The sequence below is a fragment of the Vanessa cardui genome, chromosome 8 (assembly GCF_905220365.1).
Source record: "Vanessa cardui chromosome 8, ilVanCard2.1, whole genome shotgun sequence".
NCBI classification, from domain to species: Eukaryota; Metazoa; Arthropoda; class Insecta; order Lepidoptera; family Nymphalidae; genus Vanessa; species Vanessa cardui.
Window position 1 is genome coordinate 11,979,138 of NC_061130.1, and position 17,120 is coordinate 11,996,257.

General features: G+C 30.6%; 2 protein-coding genes across 3 annotated transcripts in view; one reads left to right on the forward strand and one right to left on the reverse strand.

Moving 5' to 3' along the window:
• The window catches only part of LOC124532116, a 104,241-nt gene extending 93,659 nt beyond the window's left edge, over nt 1-10,582 (reverse strand). The window contains exon 1 of the mRNA XM_047106819.1: nt 10,286-10,582. Coding sequence (XP_046962775.1) covers nt 10,286-10,294 — 9 coding nt within the window. The 5' untranslated portion in view covers nt 10,295-10,582. The remainder of the gene's footprint in view (nt 1-10,285) is intronic.
• Nucleotides 10,583-13,174: 2,592 nt separating this feature from the next.
• Nucleotides 13,175-16,431, forward strand: LOC124532060 (palmitoyltransferase ZDHHC23-A). 2 transcript variants are annotated; one of them, XM_047106689.1, is made up of 6 exons: nt 13,175-13,654; nt 13,716-13,940; nt 14,062-14,139; nt 14,262-14,438; nt 14,990-15,093; nt 16,181-16,431. In XM_047106689.1, the coding sequence occupies exons 1-6, from the start codon at nt 13,380-13,382 to the stop codon at nt 16,219-16,221; spliced, it is 900 nt and encodes a 299-aa protein (XP_046962645.1). In that variant the 5' UTR covers nt 13,175-13,379; the 3' UTR covers nt 16,222-16,431. The 2 variants fall into 2 exon arrangements, with proteins under 2 accessions (XP_046962645.1, XP_046962647.1); XM_047106691.1 differs by having other exon boundaries at nt 13,178-13,654; nt 13,731-13,940; nt 16,181-16,420.
• The last annotated feature ends 689 nt before the right edge of the window (nt 16,432-17,120 follow it).

Consider the following 17,120-nt stretch of genomic DNA (forward strand, 5'->3'; position numbering starts at 1 on the left):
TATGTCTGTCTGTCTGTTATCTTTACACGCTTAAGCTGCTGAACCGATTTAGATGAAATTTGGTATGTAGAGAAGAACATAGGATAATTTTGTCTCCAAAATTATACCCTAACGAGATAAAAAAGGAAAGTAGAAGTTTGTACAGGGAATCTATATCCGATAAACTAATTTAAATTAAATTTGGTATGAAGATAGGATAGTTTCCATCCACGAAATCATCCTCTAAGGGGATAAAAGGGGGTGAAAGTTTGTACAACATCTATATCAATCGTGATTGGTATCTGTACTGTTAAATCTTCTGTTATCTGTGATTGGTTGTTTTTATTATTCGGGGTAAACAAACCGGCGTAAAGCTTAGTAACTTTGTACAGGCGCCAAATAGCCATATACGGACCCCCAATAGCTGTATACGGACGCCCAATAGCTGTATACGGACGCCCAATAGCTATATACGGACGCCCAATAGCTGTATACGGACGCCCAATAGCCGTATACGGACGCCCAATAGCTGTATACGGACGCCCAATAGCTGTATACGGACGCCTAATAGCTGTATACGGACGCCCAATAGCTTTATACGGACGCCTAATAGCTGCATACGGACGCGCAATCAAAAAAAAAAAACAGAAATCAAAATAAAATTTATTCAAGTAGGCTTAAACAAGCACTTTTGAATCGTCATTTTACAATTAAGTGAAGCTACCACCGGTTCGGAAAGTAGATTCTACCGAGAAGAACCGGCAAAAATCTCAGTACTTACTCTTTTTCAACACTTAAAAATACAAAGTCATGTTAATTAAATACAATTATTTTTTATTTATTTTTTTAATTTATTTATCAGAAAAAAAAAACAATATAACAGTACTGAGTACAATGTGTTGATTAGCACTATAAAAAACCACAAAGGTTTGTCCCTAATGCTAAAATTTCACTGCGCTTTATATAAATTAGGCAAGTATGATAAATAATTATTTTAAACGATCATTCTTAAGACTGTTGCAAATTATAACGACGTTTATTTTTATATTTAAATTAATATATTCAGCTTGGAAGTCAACAGATACCTCCACGCTTTTTTATCATCTATAAAATTTTGTTTCGAATAATATGATTTTTTTACCAATGTATTTTTTACAAACAATTTGAATTTACGAAATGGCAAAGTTAAAAATTTCTGCCGAATTTTATTATAGAATTGGATACCTTGCCCCAAGAAGGATTTATTGACTTTGCGGAGTCGGAAACTTGGTGTTATAAGCTTATCCTTACTTCTAGTGGACAAACAATGATGATCACTGATTTTATCAAAGTGATCAATGTTACTGTGAATATACATAATATTGTTGTAAATATACTGAGACGCAACAGTGAGTATTCCTACTTTTTTAAAAACATCCCGAAGAGAGTATCTAGCTCCAAGATTATAAATAAACCGGATTGCTCTCTTTTGTAAAATAAAGACAGATTCAATACCTGCAGCGTTACCTCAAAGTAATATGCCATATGACAAATACTGTGAAAAAAACCAAAATATAATAGACGCACGGTATCAACCTCAGTTAGTTGTCCAACTTTTCTAAACGCGTATGTTGCAGAGCTGAGTCTTCCTGTTGGGGATGATAAATGAGGACTCCACTAAAGTTTGGAATCCATTTCTATTCCTGAGAACACCGTAGTATCGGCTACATCAAGACGGTCACCGTTTAAAGATATCATATAATTATGCTTTCTAACATTGAGTAGGGTAAAAACTGCACATTTTGTTTTTTGAGCAATCAAAACTAAATTATTTACTGTTAAACAATTGTATATCTGTGATAATGCACCGTTCACATCGTCATAGTCAGTTTTTTTTGTCAACCCTAAAAATCAGTGAAGTATCGTCAGCAAACAACACTATATCACAAATACCTTTAACATAAAAAGGAAGATCATTTATATATACCAGAAATAGAAAGGGACCCAAAATTGAACCTTGTACAATAGCCGAGCGATCGTGATCTTGAAGCATACAGTACTATTTTAGGTGGTACTATGTGGCTGTATGCTACCAAGTATAAAATGAAAGCACTGTTCCCAGTAATATCATTTTATTATAAATACTATCATTTTATTATCGTAACTATGAAATTTGGTAGGTAGATTTTATGACATACAGGAAAAATAAAACACAGGAGATAACAAATGCAACAACAAAGTAATATGATAGAAGTCATAATTATTCCGATGAAGTTTTATGGGCAGAGCCACTTGTGCTAAGAGTGAAAATGAGAGACACGATCATATTTGCGCAAACCTAATATGAATCTAATATAAAAAATTTGAAATCGCTCAAGTTTTTCGCTGATCCTCCGTGAAATCTGGATAACAGTCGTCGGCGTAATCATGGGTAGGAAGCAAAAGATTCGTATTTACACATTATAATATATCGGACATCCGTATATGTATAAGCCTTACGAATATTGGAACAAAATAAACGTTGAACTGTTTGTACAGAACAGCGATAGGAAAAGAAAGAGACAACAAACCTAAAGCTGGCAACGTCGCATTTCCAAATACAGTCCATCCTGTGAGGACGCTAAATAATCGATGCCATAGGTAAATTATGATCAATATATCTAGGATGCCTTAAATGTATCATCATGGTTAGGGGTTCAAAAGTGTTTGGGCACGACTGAAAGACGAATATCGTGGAATTTTTTTTTATCGGAAAACAACGTATCCCTAAAAAACTAAGCAGTATTCATTAAGACATGTTAAGTAAAGTAAGGGGAGCTTGGGGACGTCGTAATGATGCACCACGTACATGACGCCAAAAAGGTTGTAGGATGTATATATATATATATATATATATATATATATATATATATATATATATATATATATATATATATATATATATACAAAAATAGGTTCGATAATTAATGAAATAATGCTTCAAACGAGCATATTTTATGGTAAGCTATTATTTATGACGTTTTAACGACATCCTTGAATTGCTGGCTATTTTATACAACTGCTCGTCCTAGCTACAAATCCGCAGCAGCAATCTGAAGTTAGGGCGTTTGACTCCAGTGTCGGATTGTCGGTACACTTTATCATTAAGTTCTATTTATTGCAGCTTGTAGCTGAGATGTCTTAATCAATCCATTGATAAGTAAAATAAAAGAACCTCGACTACAATTTGTACATCATCATTTGAATGCTTACAACAATGTAAACCCAAGAACGATTACGTAAGTTATCTTAACAAAAATTATCACTGTCATTTGGAATATAATTAGGCATTCTTACTCGCAACAATGGATTTTTAAATGAAATAGTAACAATAGATTAAGCACATGACATTTTTAAAGGTATCTTACAATGATGGAGGACTTATGTGCTACAAAAATTGCGTCTTCAAACAAAAATCGCAATTGTAAGTAATTTTTATATTGTATAACCTTTAAAATCAGTCTTTCATTATTTTTTCAAAATCATCAGTTGTTTAATAAATGTGTCTTTTTGTTTTAAAATGCTTGTATATCAACTGACGTGTTCTTTACGCCTTTGGTCTATCTTTCTATTATTTTCATTCAGTTCGATGTTGCTTCATGGTTTCTTTTATCTTTATTTCCGAGTTTTTATAATCTTTTGCTGTGTGTCTTTAACCTTGATTGTAGGGGTGTGTTATGGACGTCAGAGGGATTTTACATTCCCAGGCAAGTTTGGATGGCATTCGTCGAGCTTGTCCATGTTGGGTTCAAATTTTGTGAAGGGCCATAAACATTGACCAACAAAATTGGTAACAAAAGGTGTTAGGATATGTTGAGTAAGGTTTAAATTTTTTCGAATATACTGTGTACCGGGTGACACCGATAGCCGAGAAGTTATGTGGAAGGCGGCTATCATGGGCATGTAATTCGGAGGAATGAGGAACATATTGTGAGGAAGGCCTTGAGCATGGATGTGGATGGATATAGAGGTAGAGGACGACCAAGAAAACGATGGATGGATTGTGTGAAAGACGATATAGTTAGAAAGAATGTTACTTGTCAGATGACGTCTGACAGAGAAGTATGGAAGGAGAAGACATAATGCAAATAAAATTGGGATAATTGCAGGAGGATTATATAATGCGAATTGGTGAAACAAATACGACAGAATTTCAACATAATGTTATAATACATGTAACACTTAAATTTTCGTAGTTACAAGAATACTAGTAACATTAATAAGTAAGAAATTGCTTTAAAAAAAAAGTATACCAATATCTATATTACTTCATATTTTGCAATCGCAGGATATGGGCATAAAGCGAAATATTGCGTTAACCGCAATCATTCGAGTAAAACGAATTAGTTTGATTTAGCGTGTATTCAAGTTACTTTGGTACTTTTAATATAAAATATTTGCAAATTATTTTAACGTAAAAGTAATATTAAAGAAAATTATAAATGTAACTTTCCATTTACCTACACGTAGAATAATTAAAAATTAATAAATAGAATGCACTGCGTGAGGTATGAATCAAGCAAGGGAGCAACTGCGGATACAACTATACATAAATTTTAATGAAAGGAAAATATATATTACGCCGGTCCAACAAATAGGATAAGACCAAGGAATGGTGATAATAATGAAGTCATCATAAATCTAGTAAATTTCTCATGAAACTCACATACAGATAAAAAAAACAGACATAAAATATTTTTTCTTTGTTAATTTTTTACAAATAACAATTGATGTAATTTTCATATACCATAAATGTCAATGTTAATTTAATTTAGGAAGGAAGATGAGCAGATTAAACAAATACAACAAGGTAGCTAAATAATGGTAAGGGGTGACCTTCGCTTTCAAGTATAAATACTCTTTACACGGTCAAATTAAAAAATAAATGAATGATGTAGTTTTAAATGGCTGCCAAATATATTTTCAACATTGTGCCCGGTATCTGAAGTACATTATCGGTAGTTTATCTTTGATCTAACGCCATTGATTTGATAACTTTCGGATTGCGTTTCTAGATACTCAAATGTCTGCTAACAAGAGATTAAACTCGCTGTATCTAGTGCCAACGACTTTTTTAAATGTAATTCTGTTCATTTGTTAAATCTTTTTACCGTTTTATTTGTTAGATACTTTTGAAAGGGCTCCGATATAAAAAGACACTCTTGATTCTAGATATTTTTTAATTCTAGATACTGGCATTGTAGATTTTTGACGTTCATTAATGATGTAGTTGGTAAAAAAAAATACTTTAATAATCTATAAAGCTACTTACATGGTAATAAATTATATGTAGTAATATTATACATACGATTGTAACTTTCTCGGTCTGTCTGTTGGTCTTTAACGGCAAAACCAATGAATGAAATGTAATGAAATTGTGTATAATTAAGTAAGCTTGAACTTCAAAAAACAAGCTATGCTACTCTTTATACCTAACACCTGACGACCAACCACTAAAACGCAAACACAACCGCGTTTGACAACCACTTCGTAATATAGCAGCTTGTAAATTAAGTCAAACAAAGTTCTTTATAATATACACTTTCCAAAGTTGCCAAAAATGATCTGAATGATAAATCACCAGAGAAACATTCTTATAAAATAAAGGAATGAACTTTAGGAAATTTTAAGACTAATATTTGAAGAAGATACGACGATAGTCCAAGGAGTCAGCATGGATCCTGCGACATTTTACATCGCTAGGCGGCCCGGCCCATAAACCATTGTGTTATTGACGCTTAAAGTATAGAAAAGTATCTTATATAAGTGGTTAGTATCAATGATTATACAAGTATGTTTATTTACCTTATGTCAACTGCTGTTGTGATAATTTAAGCCGTCTTCAAATATTTAGACACGTTTAAAAATAGGTTTTATAGAAATATAAATGAACGCTCAGTCACAGAAATGAGTAGTTCTAGTTTGCCATTTACAGCATCGAACATGTTCGACCTGTTTATTTCCAATCCATATGTATTATGATGCACAGATAAAATCGAGTATGTAGGCAATAAAAAAAAAAAGTTTTCTTAAAATATTGATGTAAAAAATAACTTTTTGAAGGCTATCGTTGAGAGTCGATACGTAATTACACTCAACGATCCAGTCACGATTTTTCCTGATAGCGTTAAAAGGAGATTTAATTTTCGAACTCTAGTTCGAGGCAATAAGTTCCAGTTTGACAAAACCACATAGCAATTTTGTGGAAAAATTACAAGTAGTTGCTTCATACTTGTTTTATGATTCTCAGAATTAACACAATTTATTATTTACAGCCAGTATTATAAAAGCAAAATATTTAACAATATACGAACATATCACTTTATTTAAAGAAAAATTGATTTTAAGAACATATTTAATATGTTGCCCTTTTTATGTAATTCTTTGAACGAATGAAATTAAGCTTTAGATTCCGAATTCCATAGTTATTTTTCATAAAACGATTTTAAGGTAAAGAGGTTTTAAGTCTGACACTTTTATTTCTTCTTTATAATAAACAAAGTTAAACTTTGTTAAGCATTGAGGATGCAGATTATAATGAGTTCTAACTATTTAAGCGAATTTCCAATCTCTGATTATTTAGTTTCTCGTATAAAAATATAATTATGAAAAAAACATCTCCCATCCCAATAGGTATTATTAGCTAAGATATTAAGTTTACATTTATTGCACGGTATTTTGATATAATGCAAACATAAAAATCAAAAACTATTTTTTACAATATTTATTTTAATTAATTTTACATTACAAGAATACAATGTTTTATATTTTTTCATATCATTAAAATACCGACCCTAGACACGATTATTCTCGGGTGGAATATTTACTATTATTAAGGATTCGTTCTCTTATAAAAATATTCACAAATGATAGTAGGTAGTTGCCAAGTTTGAGGAAAAATTGGCAGACGACAAACATGATACATTCAGGAACATAAAAATTATCTATTCAAACTCCGAAGTAGTTCTTTAGAGGTTTTTTTAATGGAAGTTAATAAGGATAAGGAAATAATACTAATCTACTCTTACGTAATCATAATTATTTTGTGAGACTTATATGTCCTTGTGTTATTGTTAGCACAATCAATATATTATAAACAAATGTCGTGTACAAAGTTCAATGATCCTAAGGCACACAAAAATTCGGAAATGTGATTTTACTAAAATTATTCTTTATGAAATTTTTGAAGTCAAATATTCCTCATATTAGAAAAAGGTATTATTTTCTTAAAAAAATGTAGTTAGCAGCATTTAAGTATAATATACGTATTAACCAATTCATAAAGGTTCTTGAACCTTTTAGATTAAATGAAAAAGTAATAAGTTACAGCAAAGTAAAACACAGGCAAAACTCCAAACACAAGAACGGCAGAAATTTGGAAATAGATTTATTTTATTATGTAGGTTTTCGTTACGAAAAGATTTTTTATTTAAATGTTAGGGGATGTAGTAGAAGTCGTAATCATGTATAAGTTATAACCGAACGAAGTCTGTAATGGTGTTTAGTAGTCTATATTTCGTTCAATATTATCTTTAGTACCTACGCTCTAACCTTCAGGCCTTTCTCTAGGATTGATTACATAAAATGTCTCCCGAAATATTAATGTATACATAATATACATAACATTGTGTTAACTCTAAACTAAACATAATGTTATAATTAAACATAAACAACGTATGCTCTAATAAAATGAATTGCTAACATTGTATTTTACAGCATCTTCTAACTTCATAATATGGCGATGTTATTGACCCTTACTTAGTTGATTTTTTGCAACAAACTGTGAGATGTATTTGATATTTATAGAGTAAGCGATGAGTAACCAAAGCAAGTGAATGATCTCCATCACAAAGCGGGACTCGTCAGAGCAACTTTTTTTTTAATCCAATTACTGCACCTTATGTCATTTATATTAATAACACAAACCAAATGTTAACGCGTGAAATGTTCATTAATTTAGACTAACAACAAAAAAAGAATTAATAAAAACCAAAGCGTTCTGACGTAACCATTTTCTGACTACATTTTAATTAAACGAACTCACTTTGTTTTTCAAATAATTCTTTCAATGTTACCATTTTTTATCGCCTAGGCACTAGACACCTAAACATGTTTAAGCCCGTAACCGACTGTCAGAATAGAAATAATTTATCCGTATTAAACATGGCAACATATTTCCTTTTAGTTCAAGCTAAATAAAATCAATAATTCCATTCGTATAAATGTATATTGAGTCGGTTGGCCTGAATTCATAACTTTTTAAAAGGACTGTTTTCAAGTAATTACTCAATAGGTACCCCTTTTTCCCCTCTAGTTAAGCGTAAAGTTTGTGTGTCCGAATTATGGATACGAAAATAGCCCAAGGGGTCCGAATAGAACCTGTGACTTCCACATCGCTAAGCAGTATATCTATGAAATATTAAACCTTAAACACATAATAAAGTTTTCATAAAAATATAATATTTGTATACTGTCATCCGTATTGATTGGATATTAAATGCCCTACCTAGATTATTAGGTCTATATCTAGTATGATCTATTTTAAACTGACACGTTTATTAAATTGAAAAATCGTTATTTACCATTGCCGTAAAAAAACAAAAACTAAGCATGCTCCATGAAATTATCTATTATGTGTGCATATACACTTATGTACACAACAAATAAGAACCAAAGAAAACCTTGTACGTAAAAAGATACCCTAAACAATAACCACAAAAAATCACTAAGCTGCTTAAGAGTTCGCACTTCATCTTGCTTAAATCCTCATCATTATATTTAAAAAAAAAAAACTAATTTTTTGTATTTATTTTACAGATTCGTATGTTACATGTAGGTACTTATATGTCTATTGTGAACTACTAACTTTTAACTATTTTATATATTATATGTGTGTATACCATCAATTCCTGAACGGTATCAAAATAATAGAGGTCGCAATTTGAAATGTCATTGTACCTAGTGAGGTAGTGAGATACAATTTTTTTATGATGAAAGTTAATTGATCTTTTTAGGTATATTTATTTTCTATTAAGGTTAAGTTTCTTGCTTATTTTATAATGTATTATAAATTTTGTGTTCATTTAATTTCCATTTAAGTATACATTTATCTGGTAAAATAATAATTAAAATAGATCATACTATATCTAGTATGATCTATTTTAAACTGACACATTTATTAAATTGAAAACTCGTTATTTACCATTTCCGTATAAAAAGAAAAGCTAAGCAAGCTCCATGAAATGATCTATTATGTGTGCATATACACTTATGTACATAACAAATAAGAACCAAAGAAAACCTTGTACGTAAAAAGATACCCTAAACAATAACCACAAAAATTCACTAAGCTGCTTAAGAGTTCGCACTTCATCTTGCTTAAATCCTCATCATTATATTTAAAAAAAAAAAACTAATTTTTTGTTATTTATTTTACGGATTCGTATGTTACATGTAGGTACCTATATATCTATTGTGAACTACTAACTTTTAACTATTTTATATATTATATGTGTGTATACCATCAATTCCTGAACGGTATCTAAATAATAGAGGTCGCAATTTGAAATGTCATTGTACCTAGTGAGGTAGTGAGATACAATTTTTTTATGATGAAAGTTTATTGATCTTTTTAGGTATATTTATTTTCTATTAAGGTTAAGTTTCTTGCTTATTTTATAATGTATTATAAATTTTGTGTTCATTTAATTTCCATTTAAGTATACATTTATCTGGTTCACAATTAATTAGGAATAGATTAAAAATCAAAATCAAATTAGCAGATTATTTGAAATTATGCGTCTCAACTAAGATTTACCGTGCTTTTAATATAATTTAATTCTTTCAAGTATAAAGTAGTTCAGAAACAAGAAATTTTAGATGTGCATTAGTTAGTTAAAGAGTAGGTCGGCTGACTGAGGGCTTAACTGCGGTCGTCGTCTTTTGTTTATGCGTTGTGTAATGATATCATACATGAAAAGTATAATACTTACATTCATTATCTCTTCGAACCAAAATTAATGAAGTACAATTGTCATTTGCATATAGTTCCAGTTCGTTAATTAATAAATTATGTTTCTAATGTATGAAAATATTTCGCTAATAAATTACTTAGTAATAAAATTCTATAGGTTTCATTTCCAATTCGTTTTGCCCCATCAATAGAAATGAGATAAATCATAAAAATATTAGAGAAATGTCCTTGGTCATGATTTCGGAACTACCTACATACAAGAGCAATCTTTGATTGCGGATTATTGAAGTACACGTTATACGCAGTGACACTTACCTTCGACATATCGATAAGTTTAACGGAAACACCACAAAATAGCCATCATTTCACTTCCGAACTTGTAACATTGTTTATAAATTATTATTGCGATGAGATACTTGATGTCTAACAATGGTAGGCGGCGGAAAATTCGTTTCGCATTTTCGAGACGCCGTTTCGCGGCAGAGGCCCGATCAATACTGGGTTTGTCGTTGCCGGCGAATAAGGTAAAAATTATAGCGATACGTTACGCGTGCGCGCGCAAACTGTTGTTGACTGACGAGCGCATGTGTGTGTCGTTCGGATGGCACGGCCGGCAACTCCGCCGGGCTGCAGGCAGAGCGGCGCGGCGGCGGGTGTTTAGGAACCGAACCGTAGCCGGTCGAGGTCACGCCGACAAAAGAACTAATTGTTAGGTAATAAAAGCACATTATATTGCAACCACTGTTGCAACTGATGACATTTTATCAACAAACCGTTCCAATTGCGGAACACGTGCGGAAGCCCGCTTTTCAGATATACATGTAGTGCAGGAGTGAATGAAAAATGTTAGCGTTGTGGTCCATTTAAATGAAGGAGATCAACCTTGTTTTATTGTGATGTATTTGATAATACCAATAGTTAAAACAAAATAAAAATGCAAATAAAAAAATGTATATAAAAATTTATGATTAACAAATATCAACGTTAGTATTTTTCTAAGATATTATTACGCTACGAAACCTCTACAGACATGGCTCCAGACAAAAAGTAACTAAACGTCTGACGATTATTGATTCAAAGCTATAAAAGCGGGTTAATTTGTAGACTGTAAAATCTGAGGTTCTATCTATCGGAAGTTTTATATTGAAAAGGTTTGCTTTATTTAATTTCTAGGTACCAAATTTTTCCAAGAATTTTCTGTCATAATAATTTTTGATTTTTGGTATGTGCCTCTTAACTTTTATGACTTGCCATAAGAACGAAATGGAATAAAATGAGTTATAATAATAGATAAGTAGTTATTAAATTATATTTTTTTAATATAATGTGTACGCTGTTTAGTAGGAACTAAAGTTGAAAAAAAATACTGATGTCATACTTAGGTCAAGGGCGCTAAATAAACTGCGGCATTTCACCCCATTGCCTAACAACAAACGAGTCACTTTATCGTCTATAACCTGCTTGCTTGCTTAAGCTATGGCAACAAAATTGGGATGCAGCAAAAGCTCGCATTGTCGTGTCTGGATATGTACGATCCTGATAACTTTTAATGCTAGGATTCTTATATCGGTCGCCAGGCCTAACCCCCATGACAACGGATTCATCCGCTTCTGATAACTATATTAGTTGCAGAGCATGTTATGACTTTATTATATGTGTTGCAATATTGTGATCATGTCTTTGTTGTTCTAAGTGGCCCTGTGACCAGTCAGACCGATTGGCGGACGAAGCGGTACCTTAAATATCACATCTTCGGATAATATGAGTAAGTCGTGCAGCACACAGGCTACAGTGCCAAGTCTATTATGTGTGAGAGCTCAAAAATGAAGATTTTCACGTAGTGAGGCGCACGACGAGGTAGTATGGCTCTGTGGTTTGATACGTCTATTAGTGATTAGACGATTAAGTTCCGATCCTGGCTAGTCGAAATAATATTGTATTCTTATTGGAGACAACTAAAATAGATACTCGTGTTCATAACCAAATCCGAATTATGCCTATTGACAATGTTCTTTATTCGCAAACACAACAATATATCTGTTCTGTGTAGTTTGAATAATGTGCAGAGTGTCTGCTCTCCGGTTTTTTTTTTTTAAAATTAATACATTTAAAAAAAAGCACTCATAAGCTATCATCGCTACATAATGTATATACCTATCTAATATCTTGTAATCAAAATAACATTTCGCCATTAATTAATGAAACTCTAAAACAGTTTCGAATACATGTAACGATAATGTTAATTTATGTTTGTTATTAAATCTATATTTTGTTACATGTTTTCAAACATGTTTTAAACTAATAACCTCTTCGTACATTAGTGAAGATAAATAACTTTGACCTTGAATGACGTTATTGATGGTGATCTAATGTAATACACCATTAAATTATAGGTATGGTGTTCATAATGATTCGTGAAAAATTTGCGAAGCTGATGTACCATTTTTTTTTTTCGTAATTTGCATATGGTGATAAATGTAACACATTATTAATAGAGACATAATATATATTGTTATTTATTTTATTTAGAAATTTACAATTTTACTCAATATTGTCGTTATAATAATTTTGTTCAGTATTTTATTTTTAATTAATTTGAACGTATTTCGAAACACTAATATAGCGTTCAGTGACGTCAATCCTGTTATGACTTATTTGAGATGATAGTTGTAAAAAATTGAACATTGAAACGAAAATTAATAGCTTTTTTCGAATTAAACCCAACGTCCATCGTTGGGTTTGTCAAAGCAGGATCCAGATTTCTCTTTTCAGCTTGAAACCACTTTTATTTCAATTTTATGTCAGAAAGGAAGAAAAATGTATTGAAGTAGATGATCAAATTGGTACAAAACATACGTCAACAAAGCTTATTTGCGTAGTAATGATAGTCCGTTTTAATTTTTTACAAAAAAAGTATCTCAAAGGTCGAGAAAAAATGCATAAGTATGAAAGCCAGCAAGGAAAAATACGATCAGAGGGGCAGTTGCAGACAACAGTGACGTCAAACGACAACTAGTTCCGTTTTGAAACCGCATTCTTTGCCGTAAATTACAGTATTTTAAATTTTTAATATAGTTGTGGTCTATCCTATACGGCGTTCTTTAAAATAAACACAAAAATAAAAAAAAAAGCATCTTCCCTATTATACCTCATAATCTTAACTGTTTGGTAGTGGCAACTCGATGGAAATGTCAACGCTGTATGGTGTAATACGTTTGACTTTTCTAAAACGAAGTGTCTAAACCAACCAAAATATTAGGAATATGAAATGTCATAATGACAATCACAGGGCGAAACATATTTAATAATATTAATATTCTATAAGTGAAACGAAACAAAGTTTAATGTCAATCATGTTTGTTAATTAAACATATATCGTAACTCGTAATTATGGAACGTTAAAAAGTGTATGGTTATCAATAAAAATCAGAGGGATTTCGATAAAATAGCACGACTATCAACACTCAAAATGGTAACCACAACATTGACCATTCAGGATATCCTACCATACGGTTCGACTAAATCGAACTATAAAAAAGTGGATATGGATGCTGTTTTACCATTTGTTATATTGCCACTCCTGTTGGTATTATCAACAACATCAAAGCTCGTAACCATTATTGTTATGATTTTTATTGGTATGGGCGCTCTGTATGTTCAATCTCGTCCGCGACAAAAAAATAGGTATTACCTTAAGTTCTCTAACAATTATCTGTATAATAAGTATAGAGTATTATTTTATTAGTTTAAACCTTTTAAGGTCCCCATTCTTCTACTCTTGGACATTGTCATCGGGAATTTATATGTTTCTAATTTTCGAACTTGGAATACTAAGATTACTTGAAATCACACAACTAGAAAATTTTGTATTCTTACTGCTTTTAGCAAGTACATGTTACTTTTTTTACAAAATGAAAGCTGTAGCTGACTTTGAACTTGCTACTGGAACTTCTAAAGGAAAAGAATACAGGTAATTATAGCTTACCTAAGATCAAATACTTTAGACATTGATGCATAGTATTCAATATTATGTAATGAAACATTTACACACCAAATGAGTTAAAATTTAATTAAAAATCTTATACTTCCAGCCCAGTATTGACATCAGATTCATATTACTGTCAAATATGCCAAATAGAAGTTAATGAGAGGTTTTTTCATTCAATATGGTGAGAATTGTATAATTATTAGTAATTAAACTATTTTTGAAGCTAAATCTGACCTCAAAAGTTAAATAGTTTATTTGCTAGAAATATTACAGTGAAATAATACTTACCTAATATCTTTCTAGGTGGGACTGTTGTGTTCTTAGGCCAAATTACATTTATTTTGTGGCAGGTCAAGTGTTTGCATTTGCAACTCTCCTATATGGAACTAATCTGGGCCTTACAACAGTATGTCAACCGTTTATACTTTATGGTACAATACTGATGCCTGAAGATTGTAATGATGTATATTATGAATTTGAGTAAGTAAATCTATTGAGCCTATTGATTTAATTGACATTCAGTGTCTCTTCCTGTTAGTTTCAATAAATAAAGTATATTATATGGAACAAGATAGACTGATAAATTAGTATTCTTTGTTGTCACAATTTGGGTATTGTGCAAACATGTCATATATTCTACCTCCCAACAGTAACTTAGTAACAATACTAGTCATTCAGTTTGAAGGGTGAGAGAGTCAGTTTAACTTTAGGCACAAGGGACATAATGTCTTAGTTTACAAGTAAATGGTTAGTATTTCTTACGGAGCAAATCTCTATCAGGTGATGATATTTTAACATTGGGCCATTTCTGAGGTTGCCTACCCGTTTCATAATAATATTAATTTAAATTTTTGCACAGATTACAAAGTTTAATATACATGTCTGATAAAAAGAGTAACGACTGAGTTTCTTACTGGTTCTCTTGTTTATATTAATCTTGTAAAATGTCAATTTAAAAGTTATTGTGAGTGAGATTCAAATAAGTATGTTTTGATTTTGTTGTGTCTAATAGTTTTCTATATATTTTTCAGCCTCGCCTTATGTTTTGTATCCTGCATCTATGGATTGGGATACCTTTTAATTACGGCTTTAGTATTATTAAGACAACTATTAATTTACATTCCAAAATATAGTGGTAAGTATATCCCATAGACAATCATGTTTTTAATCATATTAATATTGAAGGCTTTAACAAATGGGTGTATATGCAAATCGGCCATTTTATTTTTAGTTGCAGCAGTAGATAAAAAAAAACTCTTTCCAATAGTAGTCTTTTTTGGCATAGTAAATAAATAAATAAATTATGTATTCACAATAAAAATACTCATAATAGCTTGACTGTACTGTCATAAAATTAAAACTGCTATTTAAAAAATCTGTAAGTATTTACATGTATGTCCTCTTAAGTTCTTTATAAAATATTTAATTATAATTAAAAGTCATAATATAATATTCATTTATTTAATTTAATAATTAAATTTCCTAGTGTTGAGATTTATTATAAGATAAAGTAGTATAGTATTTATGGAGAAATTAACTCAAAATAAATAAAGGTTTAATGTACCTAATAAAATGTGTTTTGTCCTTTTTTTGTTGTTCTTTTGAACAGGTAAAATAGTGCAGTGACATCTCTTATTTTACTATATTTATAAGACTATATATATTAGAAGTTAAAATCAAAATAAGAATTTAAAATCATAAGTCAATTTTTGTTTATGCACCTATATGTTATGAAATCCTCTATAATATGTATGTAAATTAATCACTAACTTTTAACCAATATATAACAAACCGGTACCAAATAAGGTACCGGTTTTTAGGCAATCATTTCATTAGTCCTAATACCCTTCATTAGGCAAACTTGTACCGCCCTCAATTCAAGACTACATAAGGTTTTAAGGCTTCATGTTCATAATGATATATATTTATATATCAAGATCATAACACTCCCATAGATTGGGATGTTTTAGATCTGATCTATACTTGGATAAATAGTTTTAATAAAGTATATGTCATCAATAAATTAATAATTAATACTGAACTTAATATGCTTTATAACAAATCTACATTAAAAAATAATTGTTGATAATTTGAATGTTACTGAAATTCTGATTAGTATACTAAAATCCCAAAAAATTTGAGGCAGTTTTTGCCAATATCATACATAAAATCATTTTATTATTTATGAATATCTTCATATTGTAGCATTTATTTATTTTCAGAACCACAGTGGAGAAAAATCATAAATGTGCTAACGGTGTAATCATTGATCATACAAAGATTTACACACATACATAGCAAAGCTAATTATACTAAAGTAATATTTATTCTTAGTTAAGGTTTAAAATAAAAGTATTATTTATAATCCACCAAGAGTATAACATCCAACACAACACAAGCATGAACACCATCATTCAGTGTGAATATATTAAAAGCACTTTTTATTATAAAAATTATAGCACAGGTTTATTATAATTATTCAAACTTAAAAAAAACACTTAAAGTATTTTTGTGACGGTACTCTATATCTATATCTAAAATAACCAGCTACACTTAACATATCTATTACAATCTCTTAAGTGATAAGCAATAATTATGTTAAGTATTAGTTTAATTAATTATTTTGGTTCCAATCAAGAATACAATATAAAAAAATAAATATGTTATTGATGAAGAATTCTATAATTTAATCTTTTGTTAAAGTTTTTAATAATAAAGCATTACTAAAATTGTACAAATGCATATTAATGACTACCCGTCCCAATTCTGAACTAATAAAATTAAACCTATATTTTATGCTTAATCTATACATACAATAAAATTGGAGTGTCTGTCCGTAATGTTAAAATTACAGATTTTTTACTGATTGACTAAATATAATACTGCATATATTTGTTACCATGTACCAATTACAAAATAATATTTTTTTTCAAATTGTTTCTCTTGTTTGTTTGTCTGTCTGTTTGTTCCGGATTTTTGGGACTTTAACTGACAGATAGCTAATATAATAAGGAGTAATTTAGACTACAACAATAGGGTTTTCAAATGTTATTCATTCAAACGAGCACGATGCCGCGGGCACAGCTAGTCTAAACTATTATTACAAATGCAATAGTAACTCTGCCTATCCGCTCCTCTTTCACGAGCAAGCCTCTTAAACTG